Source organism: Malurus melanocephalus, unplaced genomic scaffold (genome assembly GCF_030028575.1).
Source record: "Malurus melanocephalus ecotype Western Australia unplaced genomic scaffold, MMel_1.1 scaffold_348, whole genome shotgun sequence".
Lineage (NCBI taxonomy): Eukaryota > Metazoa > Chordata > Aves > Passeriformes > Maluridae > Malurus > Malurus melanocephalus.
The window spans coordinates 384,996-401,084 of record NW_026623580.1 but is presented as its reverse complement, the minus strand read 5'-3'; the positions used below and the strand labels follow the sequence as shown (position 1 = coordinate 401,084).

The following is a 16,089-nucleotide window of genomic DNA, read 5'->3' as shown; positions in this document are numbered from 1 at the left end:
GTAGCTGTGTATGAGCCAATTTTCTCACTCCTGAAATATGGATATTTTTCTCAATGACACAGACTCTCAGAAGAACTGGAGAGGAGTCTGTCAAGTCAAGCTGATGCAGAAAAAATGAGAATTGGAGTACAAACCTAAAATGTGGAGTTCCTACAAAAACTGCCACAAATAGCCAGACCTGTAACTTTTTCCATGTTAACCAAAATCATTATGTTGCAGCTACAGCTCATCTAGCAGGAGCCAAGTTAACAGTAATAGCTGTTAGGACAAGAAAAGGAAACCCAGTGGAAAATTTTCTGACAGCTGCTTCTGAATATTTGAGACCCGCTCAGCTGAATGCAGGAGCTGATGAAAGACCTTGTGAGAATCTGAATATTCAAAATGAAACTGWTAAATTATTGGAAGAATAGTCTTTGACTAGTCCTACTTCCAGGGGCAGACAAATGTAACCTGTGAAAAGTGAATATTAACCCTTGATTTTATGTAAAAGTGACAAAAAAGTTTTGTAACAAAGTAACAAAGATTTTGTTGCAATTGTTATAATAATAATAATAATAATAATAATAATAATAATAATAATAATAATAATAATAATAGTAATAATAACCATTATTAGTCAATGAGATAAATGCACATAAAAAAAGGTTCAGTTTGACCCAATACTTAAAATGAATGAAATTATGACATTTCTGCTTGCAAATTTTGACATTTTTGTGGCAAAAGTTTTCAAGGAAGATTTCAAATGAGAGCATTCAGCACACTGTGCACACTGAAATCTGCTGCCAGCTGGAGAGTGGTCACCAAACCACCGACTGAGCAAACAAAACACCCATTGCCTTCCTGACTCAGAGCCAGGATAGCCGGAGCTGCTGATGGTTAATCTCTCTGTGGACTTCTCATTATTTAATTTACTAAGTGGTGTTTGATTAATGAAAAAAAAAAAAAAAAAAAAAAAAGCCCAACCAGCAGCATAGCCAAGGGTAGAAGGGGAAAGGTTTGTTTGCCTCCTGAGCCCTCCCGTGACAGATGCGCGGCCACGGAGCCTGCTGAGTACCTTCCTCCTTGTCGATGATGCCCAGCGTGCTGGCATCCCGGATGAACAGATGCCCGTTGCTGAACACGCCGAAGGTGCCAGCGTCCACGTGGGTGAAGTAGAAGAAGTAGTTGAGGTCGTTGGAGCCCATGGAGCGCAGCACGGCCAGCAGCTGCAGGGCCAGGTCCGCGGCCACCTCGGGCGCCGCGCCGTAGAAGTCGCGCAGGGGCCGGGTGCTGGCGCTGACCACCAGGCGCCCACAGGAGCCCAGGTAGCGCGGGAAGGGCCAGCCCTCCACATCAGGGAAGATCTGCCAGAGAAAGTGGGAATGGGGGGGATTTACCTCTGCCCTCTGCCCGTGGACCCACCTCCCTACTCAGTGATCTCTCCAAGCAGCAGGGTTGTGTTTTCATTTCAGCCTGTAACCCTTCGTCACCCCAATCTGGCCTCAGCAGCTGGGAACGGTACTTACTACCCCATCCTGGAGGAGTTATGATGCATTTTGTTTCTTTTAGTCCTTTTTTTTTTTGTAATGGAGGAAGAATCTCTTACTCTGTAAGAGAGACTAACTGGAAAGCCCAAGATAATAATAGGTTTCAGATTCATGAAAATTTTAGCCACAGAACAGCTAATTTTAGGTGTCTTTGATGGGTCCCTCATGAGCACTGAACAGATGAAGTCACAGCTTGGAGTTGAGGTGGGGCTAAAGCAGTTTTTGCTAATTAGTGAGAACTGCCAGGCTCTTTTGAAAGAGATTTGCAGTCCCAGGGGCAGAAGTGGTGGGTGTTTCCTCCAGCAGGGACACCTGGGCTGGGCTCCCTGCATCCCTGAAGCTCATGCCAGCAGCATGGTTATCCCAGGTGGGGTGATATACCAACTCTGTGACTGCTGAGCTATGSCAACACAAAGCTTTCTGTCATTTACATTGAAACCTATCTGTCTGCCCAGCTCCTCAGACCYTGCCAAGGCATTATGAACTCATCCAGTTATGTGTTTAAGGTTGTTTCTCCCTTCTGCTGTGAAGACAGTTTGGGAAACCATGTAAAATCCAGCCTTTTCTCTCTGGCATATTTTTATCACTTCTTTCAGCTGCATTCCCATGTCTTCAGAGTGCTAAGGGCCACAGCTTCATGTCCCAGTGACCCATAACTGGGGTGGCTGAAAGGTCTACAGGAGCATCCCAGAGCACCATTCCCCACCATGCAGAGCCCTCTGAGCTGCTGAGTGCAGTGGTGGCCTGGGGCCAGAGATGGATGATGCTGCCACCGCCTCTTTTCTTTTGTGGAATCATGAAGAGCTTCAAGAAGCACCAATGAGGACTAAAGATGGGTTGGGGAAAGGTGAGGGTATTCCCTTGGAGATAGAAGGGAAGAGAGGAGCAGCATGCCAGTCAGGCCAGAAAGGGTCCAGGGGAGGGGTGTGAGGCCTCCCAGATCACAGCCTTCAAACTCAAGAGTTCTGAAACCCAGAGCCAGTTACCAGCAGCACACAAATGGAAAAGCACAGCCCTGGCACATGGAGCATGTGAAATCATGCTCTTTATCTTTCATAAACAGGCTGTGATTTTAGGTAATGCATTAGCAATGCAAACCTTACACTTTGAGGTATTGGGGATGTGTAAAACCTTGGCTTTCACCTGGCTCTCGTGCAATAATCTGCCTGGGTTCTCATTTATTTAAGGGGCTGGGCATCCCTATCTGTCCACAGCTTCACAGATTGATACAGGAAGCACCTCATGAGTCTGCCTGATTTCAACCACCTAAACCCATAGAAGAAACACACTTTTTGAAGGCCAGAGAGTGTGACAAAAGCCAGGGCTGGGACTCCTCTGTTCCTGGGGATGTGTGCCAGGGYTGGCTTGCCATGGATTGTGGGGTGCTGTTTGAAGCTGGGGCAGGGTGGCACGTACCTGCAGCAGGATGGGGTGTGAGTTCACTGCCAGGGTGTAGAGCAGGCGCAGCTTGTCCCGGTCCGTCAGGTGATCCATGTAGATGCTGCCGGCATCCGGCACCTCCGCGTAGCGCCGCACGATCCTGTCCAGGAGGCGCTGGGATGGGCAGCGCAGCATCGGGCTGGACAGGCCCTGTCAGAGGGGGACACATGGCAAGGGTGTCTAATTCCAGCCTGAGGTGTTGGGATGTGCCTGGATCATGCTGGGGGTACAGGAACTGCTGCGGCACAGCTCCCAAGGATATGGGCACACGGGGATCGCAGCAGCAAAATCCTGCTAGGAAGAGTCCCGGATCCCAGCAGCAAAATCCTGCTAGGAAAAGATCTGGATTCCAGCAGCAAAATCCTGCTAGGAAGAGTCCCGGATCCCAGCAGCAAAATCCTCCTAGAAAAAAACCTGTATCTCAACAGCAAAACCCTCCCAAGAAAAGACCCACGCCATCCAAAAATGCCAGTTCACAACTCAGGTTTCAAGAATGGCCCCCATTCCTGGGCTCTGAAAACCTCATGTTCCCCTGACTGCATGGCTCCACACTGTGGGACTCCTCCCTCAGCCCGGGTTTCCAGCCCTGGCATCCCTGGTGGAGGCCCTCCAGTTGTTAGGACAGTGAGTCACTTCCCTCATTAAATAATCTTGGGATCACTTCGCTATTTGCTTAACCTGTGAGCAGCTTTCTTGGAAATACTATTTGCTAAGGTCAGTAAACATGCTTTAAGAATGTAAATAAACATTGTGTGTGAGTGTAAGCACAGGATATGTTCTCTCTCTGATAAACTCATGCATTAACTATCAAAACCAAATAGGCTCTGCTTATTTTTTGTAAATGTTAGCAACAAATAGACAACCGTTGGCCTAATGGAGTCAGTTATTACTCTATTTCACCCTTCAGATTCAGAGGTTTGGCTTTTAAWATTGAATGAGCAATCTATGGATGGGATAAATGGGATAGAAATTTATACCTTCATAGTCAAAAAAAATAGCCTTTTAAAATGTTTCAGCTAGCTTTCCTTAATAACCAAGGAGAGAGGATGTATGGAGGGTTGCCCACAGTGGCACAGAAGCACTGCCCTGCCCTGCCTCTGCTGGGGAAGGGAATCACGGTTTTTTTTTCGTCTGTTTGTTAAAAATTGTCCCAATAGCCAAATTTACTCCTTTGTATTTTGTTTATAATTTGATGGTTGGGAGATATGCTTCAGAGGAAAGGGCAGTGGAGCTCACGTTGCTCCCCGCCGTCCTTCACGCTGAGAGCAAAGATTTGACGCAGCATCTCCCCAGGTCATTTGGAAACTCTGAGGTAGGGSCCTCTCAGCCCTTCCTGTGCGAGCTGTTCATTTGGCAGAAAACACTGAATTACCCAGCCCTGACAAAGAAATAAAGGAACATGGAAAAGACAAGGATGACACTTTCCCAGTTGGAGGTGGAAAGCAGGGAGTGGATGTTCCATGTCTCCTCTGTATCCCCGTTTGCCTCAGTGAGATCCCAAACACTTCTTCCTTGGCCATCAGTTACACAAAACAAGTCCTAAATGCCAATAGCAGGTCAAAACYACCTGAGAAACTTAACCTAAACTGAAGTGCTGTTTTGCAACAACCAAAAAACTTTTTTCTCCAAAAAGAATAAAACATTTGTCAAATATAATTCTACTCAGTTCCAGCTGCAAGTCTTCATACACTTCTCTCTTCTGGTGTAGGCTTATCAAGGAAATATTTTTCAATTAATTGTCTAAAATCATAGAAGGGGTGCAGGGGAGGGATGGTTATGGATTTCTGTCTTGCAGCACTTGCAGGAATGTTGTGGCTGACTCTGTCACTTTCCCTTTGGAGCAGAAGTGAGAAAAAATGAGCAGAACAGAGCTGTGTTAAGAGAGAGATAAACGCTGGAGAAAGTCTCTTGCAGCTCTGTGTGTGTGCAAATATTTGCAGCTGAAGTTAGAAAGCCTTGCTGCCTCCAGGAGTCTGCAATGCAAAAGCTGACATCCCGGAGAGTACATAGTGGGAACATAAATCACAGCAGCAGAGAAGTCAGAGGGGGTGTAATTGGGATTTTTCTGAGGTCAGAGCTCATCCTCTTAACACAGATGTGGGCACACGCTGCTCGTGGTGCTCACGGCTGCTGGATTCCTGGGGAGCTGTCTCCAGCACACCAGGGGATGTGTGGGAGCACAGGAGCAGGGCTGGGTGATGACATCTTTGTATCGAACATTGGTGCAGCTTTCTACCCTTTAATGAAGCTCTGATGCACAAAAACTGGGCAATGGAGCCTTTGGATTTCGGCAGAGATGGTCAACAAAGTAAAGCTCTGCATGTGCTTGACTGTTTCAGTGCAAGGGTCTCACCTTCCTAAAGACTGAGGGAAACATCTCTACAGCAAAAAAGGAGCTGGAGTTGTAAAATAGACTGACAAAAACAGTCAATAGAAGAAAATTATGAGGAGCACATACTCGAAACACTGGAGATACMGATTTATCTGAGAATATTTTAAGTCCTTTGCAGAGACTTATCACCCCGGAGAAAAAGACCTGACAGACAACCTGACACATTGTTTGTGATTGGTATGGAAAGCTTCTCAATTACTTTGATTAAACACCCACACTTCTGTATCTGATAGTGGGTACTTCCTGCAAAGCCTGAACTMACCTGTGATTTTTTTAACCCCTACTATGCAGTATATGGTGAATTTTAAACTCCATGTGTTCATAAATATGCGTATGTAGTGCAGACACACCCAGAATTCACTTGGATGTAAACACAACTTGTGGAGGACAAGTTCTTGCTCTGCRTTCTCTTCAATCAGCCCAAGGAGGGATGGCCCAGGTCAGGAGCATGGCTGCCTCCTGCCCTAGGAGCCACCACCTGGGTGTAGCTTCACCAAACTGCCAGGTTTGGGGTTGGCTCCAGGAGGAAACACTTGGAAGAAGGTGTCAAAGCACCCACAGCTGGCCATGTGAATCCAAGGCTTTCCTTCACTCACAAAAGAAGGAAGGTAAGGATGCTCTGAGAAGCTCATCCCCCCTGCCAGCAGGTGGAAGTCTCCAGTGATGAGGTACCAGGTCTGGGAAGCAGCAGCTCTGGGAGGCAGCTCTGGGAGCCCCACAGTGCCCATCCCTCCCTAAGATGAGCAAACTGACAGGTCAGTGAGCTGCTACCCATGTGCTCCAACACAGATGTGGACTGGACTCAGAGGCCAAATATCCAGGGTGCCRGTGGATCTGCTGCAGGCAGGACAAGGTGCTGCTCAGTAGCTGCTGGTCAGTAGTTTCAAACAGCCCATCCTAGAGAGAGGGGCTGCAGATGGTGGCTTTTCACCTCGGTACTGCTTCCCTCTGTCTACCTTCAGCATTTTCCAGGCTGTGCTTTGTAGACAGAAYTGTAAATTAGCCCTGTGGGTGATCTGTGCTGAAACCAGCCTGCTTTGTTGCCCCTCCAGCAGGAAAGCACCTGGTGTGGTTTGAGGTGATGAGCTCCTGGGCTAAGCAGCGGGTGGCTGGGGCGGCCGAGCCCCAAGCTGAGTCCTGCTCATCTCTGAGGCATGCTGGGTTCTAAGACTGAAGACTTTGCTGCATCCAATAAAGATTTTCATCGTGGTGGGTGAAATAATCACTGTGGCAGGCGGCTCAGCTGATGGCTGGGCAGGCAGGGCAGGCAGTGYAAAGTGGATAAACATTACTCCATGGTCTGTCATTCTGATTCAGGCACGTTATGGTTTGTCATGATGCTCTGTCTATCAGACAGAATTACCTGGGCCCGTGAGCTGTGTCCCAGTGCTACTGTGTGAGATAAACTGCAGGGAAGGGAGAACAAGCCCTGCTGTGAGACTGCATCTCTGTGAAGCAGGGTGTACATCGTGCCRGGCATTGAGAGAGGGGTGCTGTTTACACTTCTGAAAAGAAGGAGAGTGGTAAAATAAAGCCACGAGAGCAGTGCTTCAGGTTAGTGTTTGCAGTGACACACGGCACCCCCAAAAACTCCTCTCCAGTGGCTCAGGCTGGGTTGCCAACACACGTCTGGCCAGCAAACACTGCAGAGGGGYTGGGGGCAGACAGAGGCACTGGTTTACACTGGGAGGAAGGGGATCCCCATCTCTGTGGGGCTGGATGGACCGGAGAGGTCATGTTATAAGCTGTGGTGGTCAACCAGTGGGACAGGGAGGGGAGTGTATTACATTTAGACTCACACACAGCATGWCTGAAATGTTGCTGTTACTGTCTGTTTTCTCATTTAAACCATTGTAAGATCAGAAGCCATTTCACAGAGCACATCCCTGACCTTAAAAACTGATTGCTGCTGAAATTTGGTGGTGGGGAAGTCGGTCCCAGGGTGTCTGGATCACTATGTTTCTCTGTATATTCAAATCTATATGCTGTTAGGARGGATTTATATTCCATTTTTTGTTTCTCTGATTGATTTACAGAACTGAAGGACCTTGAAAACATGAGCAGAGCAATCCTGAGGCTGGTGTGCAAAGGTCTGGGCCTCCCTGCAGCCTCSTCTGCCCTTTCCAACTAAAGAGCTGCTGGGGCTGATGAAATGTCCCAGGGAGTTTGTCACTGCRCACGTTCCCCCAGGCTGGCCCTGAACTCACTTCAGAGGTGCCCCGGCATCAGCTCAGCTTCCCACAGGGAAATTCAAGCTCCTGGGAGAAACTGGATAGGTGTGATGGCAGGGTGTCCCAGCCAGGGTCTCTGCTGTGTGTGCTCTTGTGCATCCTTGTATGTGTGTGTGTGTGTGTGTGTGCTCTTGTGCCACCCAGCCAGCTCAGCTGGGATTTCAGACTCCGAGGGGACGGGGTAGGGAAAACTGGAGCACATGAAGAGCCTTTTAAGGAGAAGGATTTGGTCTCAGCTGATGATTTAACTTTGCAGCAGGTCTGAGATATCACAGAGCCACATTTCTCCAGTTACTCTTTCACCCAGCTCAGCAAATGGAAGTTTCAAGCTCTCARTTCCTTCCCTGTCCCTCAGCACTGCTGGGGCTGGAGGGAGCACAGTTTGACACCAACACTGGGGACACCCCAGCGAGGCTGGAGGATGTGGCAGCCCAAATCACCCTCCTGCCAGCTACTGCAGGTCTGCCTGGAGGAACAGGGGTGGCCAGCATGTGCCTGGGCAGCTGCTGCCTRCCAGCCTGAGGAGCTGTCCCTCCCCACAGGCTCAGGTGAGGGATGCTCTGAGAGGAAGWGAGACATTGACCCCTCTCCCTAGTGAGGGAGACAAACCACAGTGTAGCTTTGCTCCAAAACAGCTCTCCCTGTCAGGCATGTGCCACCTGGAAGGGRGGGTTCTGCCTTCAGCATGACCTGCTGAGCAGACCTGTCCCTGATTTGGGTGAGTCCTTTCTAGTGCAGYACAGACATCATCCCAGCAGATCCCTCCCTSTCTCTCTCAGRTGTGCTGCTCCCAGGGAAACAGAAGAGGAAGGAGTAAAGCAGCACAGCTCTAGCACTCACCAAAGCTGAATGGATGCAACAGGCAGCTGCCTTTATAGACAAAAAATATGAAAGTTTCCTTGTCACTATCACTTCTCTCTTGAAAGGGGGGACAAGTACTGGAATAATCCTTCTTTGCCTCTCAGCATCTGTATATCCACCCCCCAGCCTGGCCCCTGCCCTGTTGCCATGGTTTTTGCAATGTTTTGCTGCAGTTTGGGTGGAGTGAGGGGGATGTCCCGGGACATAGCTGCCCATCTACCTGGTGGTGGTGACCCACACACAYGGTGCTCGTGTCCTGGCCTGTGACACCCCAGGACTGCGGCAGAAAGGGCAGTGTGCTGCTTTGAGCCTGAGCTCATTTGCTGTGGATGGCAGGAGAATGAGTAATCGAGGCTCTGGCTCTGAGTGCCCGTGCCCCTGGTCCTGCCAGCCTCGAGAAAGAGAGGCCCACGCTGACTTGGTCCCTGGCCCAAAATAAAATCAGTCTCAAGGCATTGGCTGCCCTCTTGGGTACAACTTTACGACCACAAATACCCAAAAAACCCACAAAATACTGAAACGTGATGAAAAACCAGAAAAAAAAATTTCAGCAGTTTCCCCACTGGAGCTGTTAACACGTTTTTGTGCACAGCCCGTTGTCACCCCTGTGCCTGAAACCACCTGATCCTGTCGCTTTCCAYAGGACTTCACCCTCAGCCTGCACCAAGAGCAGGAGCTGGTGCTCTCCTCACTGGGGCTGAGCCCATCCCAGCTTGGACAGGCTGTGCCATGGCAGTGCCTGTGTCTGGGAGGGCTTGGCCCTCACCTGTGGCACTTTTGCTCCCACTAAGGCATCATTTTACTTCTCCCCTTTGGCAAGTGGCCTTGGCTGGGAGCACACAGGGCAGCCCCATCTCCATTGACCAGGCAGGAGGAAGAGCACCAGCCACCACCCAAAYTCACCCTCCATCCAGCAAGCTGCAACCACACCCCCTTCAGACCCTTTTCACTGCCCTAAACCACACGGGACCGCTCTGCCCTCCACTCCCCGGGCTGTGGTGGGGCGCTGGAGGCCCGGGACACAGACCTGGACCAGGTCGGGGGTGAGGCGCTTGGCCCGCAGCCACTTCTGGAAGCGCTGGGTGCGGCGCAGGGCGCGCTCCAGGCTGCACGTCTTGGTCTTGAGCAGCGAGGTGCAGATGCGCTTGTCGGCCCGGTCGTGCTGGTACTTGGAGGTCAGCCGGGTGATGTCCACCAGCCGCCAGCTCTTGGCATCGTCCGTGTAGTTGCCCGAGTARCTGAGCAGGGAGCTGGGGGGCAGCTTTAAATGAGAAGAAAGCCAGGTGTCAAACCTGCCAAACCAAAACGAGAGCCCCACGGAGAGCGGGTTAACGGCTGCACGGATACCTGTGCAGTGCCCGCCCCGCCGAACTGCTCCAGGCCAGGCCCAGGACCTTCCTGCCATGGCTGAGCTGCTCCCCCATGGCCTTCCTGTCATCTCCAAGCTACTCCAGGCCAGCTCAGGGCCTTCCTGCCATTCTGAGCTGCTCCAGGCCAGCCCAGAGCCTTTCTGCCATGGCCGAGCTTCTCCAGGATAGACCCCATGGCCTTCCTGTCATCTCCAGGCTACTCCAGGCCAGCTCAGGGCCTTTCTGCCATGGCCGGGCTGCTCCAGACCAGCCCCAGGGCCCTCCTGTCATCTCTGAGCTGCTCCAGGCTGGCCCCACAGCTTTCCTGCCATGTCTGAGCTGCTCCAGGATAGCCCCAGAGCCTTTCTGCCATGGCCGGGCTGCTCCAGACCAGCCCCAGGGCCCTCCTGCCATCTCCGAGCTGCTCCAGGCTGGCCCCAGAGCCTTTCTGCCATGTCTGAGCTGCTCCAGGACAATCCCAGGCCCTTCCTTCATGGCTGAGCTGCTCCAGACCAGCCCCGGGGCTTTCCTGCCATCGCCGGGCAGAGGCCAAGAGACCCCAAGAGACCCCAGCAGGGCAGCCCCAGGCATTGGAGTGAGGTGAGCAGGCTGAAACCATCAGAGGAGGAAAGGTGTTTTGGTAAAAAAGTCCTTCTTCGCTTCCCACTTAAACCATCCCTTGTGGTGCTGTGGAGCGAAGGGTAAAATACCCAAATGGGGACTTTTGAGTAGAGGGAGGGAGGAAAAGGAGAGGGTTGCAGGGTTTTGATTCACAAAGAATTCCCAGTGTTTCTTAATTTCTTTAATCCTAGAGAAGGGGGTCCCAAAAARGGAGTACTTGACACTTTAAAGGACCCACCTGATATTAAAACCTCCTCACAACAAATTGCCAAAATTGTCAACAAATTTGATATTTGGGAATATCAAAATGACCTCTTGTTTTGAGGTGGTGGCTTTGCTCAGTACTGGGGTCCACGTATCTCTGCCAGCATTCCAGCAGCTGGGATGAGTGAGCGCCCCAACAGCAGCAGAGTTTGGGGTGGGATGGGGGGACGGGGTGCGTGTGCCCTGGGTGTGCAGTGCCGCTGTAGCCATGGAGATCTCGCACTGGTTTGCTCCCCCTACACAAGCACAGCAGGGGAGCAGATGGGCTGGGTAATTAGGTAATTTTTTTTTGTTTCTGCAGCCCCCTCAGCCCTGCCCACACTCRCGTTGCACATGCCAGAGCTGAGGAGCRCAGTGCCTGTTTGGGGAGGGTGACTGTAACYGGCTCTTGGAAAATGGCCCAGCTCTGACCTTTGGTGTGGCCAATGTCCTGTCCTCGTTGCCTCTGAACCCTCCTGCCCTAAGCTCCTCACCCAAGTGCGTAGGAAAGCTCATCCTAATTTAATCTCACTGTAAATTAAAGCCGGCAGCTCAGAAGTGAAACAGGAGAGGTTCCCTGCAGGATTAGCCTAGCTGAAGTTACGTGAAAAGACAAGTCTGAAAAATTAAGCTGTTTTTTTTCTTTCAGCTTCCATTTGGGAAATAGGCACAGAGAAATTTGGGGGGGGGGGGGGAACACCAATTTTGTGTGATTTCAGGCAAATAACTGACTCAGTGACATGAGCCACCATCTGCAATCAGAGACTGATCAGATGATCCCTGCTGAAGGCAGCATCTCGCTCCCCTTCTCCACCACAGACCCTGTGCAGGTCAGCCCTGGGGCAAGCATGGGTGCCCAGGGTGGGGGAGAGCCTGGTGCTTCCCCTTTGGCTTTCAATTCTTGCCATGTGCCTCCTTCCAAAAATTTACTGTGGAGGCTGACCAGACTTGGGGGAGTCCAGCCCCATGTGTGAACAGCTTGGTGGATTTTACAGCATTTCAGCTCTTTGGGTGTATAACCTAATATGAAACTGAAGATTCCTCACAATTAAGGCACCTGAYATGATAACAAACACCCTGTTTGGGTTTGGTGGTTTTGTCTGGTTTTGAGCTAGGACTAAAGAAAAGAGAATAATAACTGGTGTGCCTTGCTGTGATTGTTGTGCATCAGAACCCCTCCCAGTGCCTAATCTGCTAAGCGGGCACAGCGTGCCAGGCACGTACAGGGAAGAGATGGCTCTGGGCTGGGCTTCTCTTTCTTTCCTTTTTTTTTTTTTTTTTTTTAAATTAAAGTTAAGCTCAAATATGCCCCGTGACTTGACGTGAGCTTGTGTGTGCAGGGGAGCTCACATCAGGCAGAGAGCAGGCAAGTGCCACCTCCTGCATGCAAGCAGCCCATGGATATGCGAAATCCAGGGCTGAGCATTAATTTGAGGGTGGATGGAGTGATTTCCTCTGCAGAGCTCTTGGGGGAGAGCCACACTGGCCTGGGAACCCGGCATGGGCTGCAGCAAGTCTGTATTTGGCAGCATTTCTGGGCAGCGCAGGGCTGGCCTGGCACATGTGCTAGATACTTTCAAGATTCATCATCAASTTGTGCTGTAACAACTCCCTCTCATGTGAAGTTTTTAATGCTCTGAGACCTTCAGTAAGATCTAAGTGAATAAGTGAGTCACAGATTGAAGGTTTTAGATCAACCCAGAACTAAATGCTGAAGAAATCCAAACTTGGTTTTCCTTTTTTTTCCTGATTCAAATGAAATATTTTGTTTCAGCCAAAATAATTTGCTTGCTTGCCTTTGTAATTTTACATTAAAAAAAAGTAAGTCAAGCCTTAAAACAAAACAAAACAAAACAAAACAANAAAAAAAAAAAAAAAAAAAAGAAATGCCATGAAAACCCCCATCAAATTGAAGCATTCCAGCTTTTTCAGGTTTCTTTCCTGTTATTTTTGGCCAATGCTCAGCATTGGCACGAGTCTGTGAATAGTTTTGGTCAGACCAGTTCTGTGRTGTTTTGAAAATCCAATATTTTACAAAAACTTTCACTGCACTCTGCTCTCCATACAGTTGGTAGGCAGGCTTGGTATTCTCATTTACAGATGGATGAAGTTGGGCAAAGATAAGGGAAGTATAGAACATTAGAGCATGGGATGAGTCACCAGTCATTCTGGGAACAAAACCCACATCTTCTTACAGTGAATGCATGTCAGAGCTCCCAGAAATTATGAAGAATTAATGAAGTATGTTCTAATGTGAATTAACACAGAGAAACCCAAGTGCCATCCACCTTTGCGAACATGTGGAAAGGTACATGAGGGTGGATCAAAGAGCGTAAGCACCGCTGAAATTTCCCTATTTTAACCTCCCACTTGCCAAAAAAACRCCCAGTTTTTCAAGAAATCAAGTGGGAGAACAAGTTTTACCCATGTAAAGGAGAGCCTGAAGCTGAGTGACTGCTCAGGAGAACATTTTTAAGTTCCCCTTCCCAAAGCACTCAGAGCAGAACTGCACGTTATCACCAATTTGTGGGAAGCCGATTGYGGGCTGGTGGGAGAGAAAGAGAAGTGTCTGGCTCAGGGAGCCCCTCTGTCCTCCCTGGGGGCAAAAACACTGTGTTCCCATAGGTTTGTGGCTCTGCACTCATGGACCCCAGTGGGATGCCCCACACCCTGTTCCCACTGCCCCCTGAAGGAAAGGCAGCGCGAGCTCTGCTGCTGTGGCTCACGTAGCGCCTCTCCCCACAGCYTGGGGCTCCGTGCAGCTGGAACCCCACAGCCAGAGGCACTGCTGCTGTTTTTGGCAGGGCTGAGGGAACCTGCACAGCCCCAACCTCCCCACTGGCCAAGAGGGAGTAACCAAAAGGGAGCTGCAGAAAAAAAAAAAAAAAAACAAAAAAAACCCCACACAGCTGAGCAGCAAAGGGGATGCAGCAAATTGGGACAGGGGCAGGAGCCAGCTACGGTGCCATCCTGCTCCAGGGAACAAAATGCAAAGTAGGCACTACCCTGAATGCACCTGCAGACCCACACAAGCCCCTCAAGCTCAGCTGACTGCAAACCCGGGCTGCGTTTTGGGATGGGAGTCCAGGCTGGGGTGAGAGAACCCCAGCACTCAGCCCTGCAAACCTCACTGCCCGCTCTGGCACTGTGGAGGTGGAAAGGGCAAAGTGAAAGGACCAGGACCCCCAATGTGCAACAGCAAGTAGCACTCTGGCTGAGCAAAACTGGCTTTTTCCAGCAGCAGTGGGGGAAGGATGGATATCTGGTATTACAAGTCCATCCCAGACAAAACATTATGGTTTTACTATGCTGMGTTTTATAGGATAGTTTAAGATAAAAATGGTGATTTGTCTAATACTATAYTACTTACATTATAGCATTAAAAATACAATTTTACTATAATCATTTCTTCTCCCCCAGGCTTTTATATCTATAAAAGAAAGTGCATATGGCTCTATAAATCATATCAGACCCAATAAACCCTTCCTCTGYCRAGCACTGCCTYTAACTTTCTCCTCAATACAACTGGCAACATTTTCYCTGCTGTCGTCAKATAYACTCAACTTTTGAGCCTAAAAATGATTGGATTGGTCTGATGATCTCTTGGACAGTGTGTGTCTCATCAACAGCGAGGCAGATGCAATTTCTGCCTTCAAGTTCWCACACAAATCTCCCCAAAATGTACCGGTAATTTTGCCACGTGCTATTTTCAAACGTGTGGGTAACATCATGTGCAGAAGTCCTCATGCCTCAGGCAGTTTTGGATCACTTTTGATCTTAGTCAAAATGCACGTGAAATTCTGCACATTCACGTTGTTGCACCTGGCACAAAATTATATGGCATGTTTATATGTTTGTAGTTAACATAGTCTGTTGGGAGCACACAAAGCTAAACCCTCTTTTGCCTTTAGATTGTTGCTCATAATATTTCCAGTACTTCTAAACAAGCTGATTCCTTCCTTTCCTCTTCCCTTCTTCCCCCAGCWCTTGAATTTTTTCAGAGCCGCTCTCTAGGCAGAAATTTGTGCCTCTTACTCCTGCTTTCAAGTTATAGTTCAGGGCTGAATTCTGATCATGTTTKCTTTAAAAGAAAAGAGACAAAGCATCATCTTACACACATTAATTAAAACACTAAGTGCTGTGATGGCAACTGGGAGCTAAGTTGCTCTCTGCATTGTTTATCGAAGTACCTGGAAATTCTAACAGACAGCTTTCAAAYTGATATACAGAATACTTTAAAAATTACTCTGCTGAGTTTCTGACCTTATTTCCTCTTTAAAGAACTTCTTGCATATGGATGTCCCAATGCAGGCGTTGCATTTATCAAGTCCCAGGAACGTCCGGCCAAAGCTGTAGCTGGGTTTGACGTGGGGCACAGACGGAGAAGCTGTTGCTGCTGTGGAGGGGTTACAGCTCAGAGCCAAAACCAGGAGCAGCATCAATGGATCTGCAACTCTGGACCAAAGACAGCATATCCAGTGCCCCATCTACAGTAGCGAAGAGCTCTGCTTTTTCAAGTTGTCCGTCTCTAGGATTTCAGCCTCTTTTTGATTGCTTCAGCCTGCAGTGGTGAGCCCTGAAACACAGCAACACACTCTGGGTGCAGGAGACACTGCTGCAGTCCCCATCCTGCAGCTGGTCACTGGTTCTATTGGCCTGAGGCTTGGGTGGGAAAGATATGCTGCAGGGTGGGGAGAAGGAAATACATGGAGGATGCAGATAACTTGGGTTGCCATGGTTATCTTTCCTTTACTTGTTGCAGCTGCTTTGGCCCCTSCTGACCCTCGCATCAGCCGACTTGGAAAACAACATGAAGAAGTGCTCATCTGCTTCTGGTGCAGACAAATGAAGGATATCCTGTCGCTGGAGAAAAGGGCACATGTGGGACACTTAGTGAAAAGCTGATTTGGAAGGAGTAATGGCATGGCAGAAATGCACATTTGATCAGAAGCCAGACTCTTGGTGTTGCTTTATGCCTGGAGATTTGTGATGGTGTGTGGCTTGACTTCTTGGATGCTTTCTTGGCTCGGTTTGCCCTTCTCATAAAAGCACTGGAAATGTTGTCAGGTGGAATCAGCGTTGTGTTGTTTCTGGAAAACAGCATTGTGAGAGCACCACAGTGTCTTATGCCACAGAAAGCAGGAAGCCTGAGGCTTTCCAAAACTCCTGACCTCTAAGCCCCTCTTGGAAAATGGGGCTTTCAGTGAGACTTCAGTACTTCTGAATGCCTTTTCTTGATGGTCCTGGCACTGGAAAGAAGSTAGAGAAAGGGATGGGGGCTAACTCAAGAGAATGTCAGAGATTTCAAATACACTCAGAGACTACTGTGATCACACCAATAGCTGTTCTCATTAGGACAAAGACTTGGAAGTCATGGAAGCTGGTGGCTACCCATTGTGGCCTGGGCRCTGGGCACAGGATTATGC

The 16,089-nt window shown here is 49.3% G+C and overlaps 1 protein-coding gene across 1 annotated transcript in view; it reads right to left on the bottom strand.

The window, feature by feature from the left end:
* The window catches only part of DIPK2B (divergent protein kinase domain 2B), a 16,652-nt gene extending 1,350 nt beyond the window's left edge, over nucleotides 1–15,302 (bottom strand). Inside the window, exons 1-4 of the mRNA XM_057378222.1 lie at nucleotides 14,927–15,302; nucleotides 9,478–9,742; nucleotides 2,943–3,116; nucleotides 1,055–1,343 (exon numbers count right to left, since the gene is read on the bottom strand). Coding sequence (XP_057234205.1) covers nucleotides 1,055–1,343; nucleotides 2,943–3,116; nucleotides 9,478–9,742; nucleotides 14,927–15,150 — 952 coding nt within the window. The 5' untranslated portion in view covers nucleotides 15,151–15,302. The remainder of the gene's footprint in view (nucleotides 1–1,054; nucleotides 1,344–2,942; nucleotides 3,117–9,477; nucleotides 9,743–14,926) is intronic.
* Between the last annotated feature and the right edge of the window lie 787 nt (nucleotides 15,303–16,089).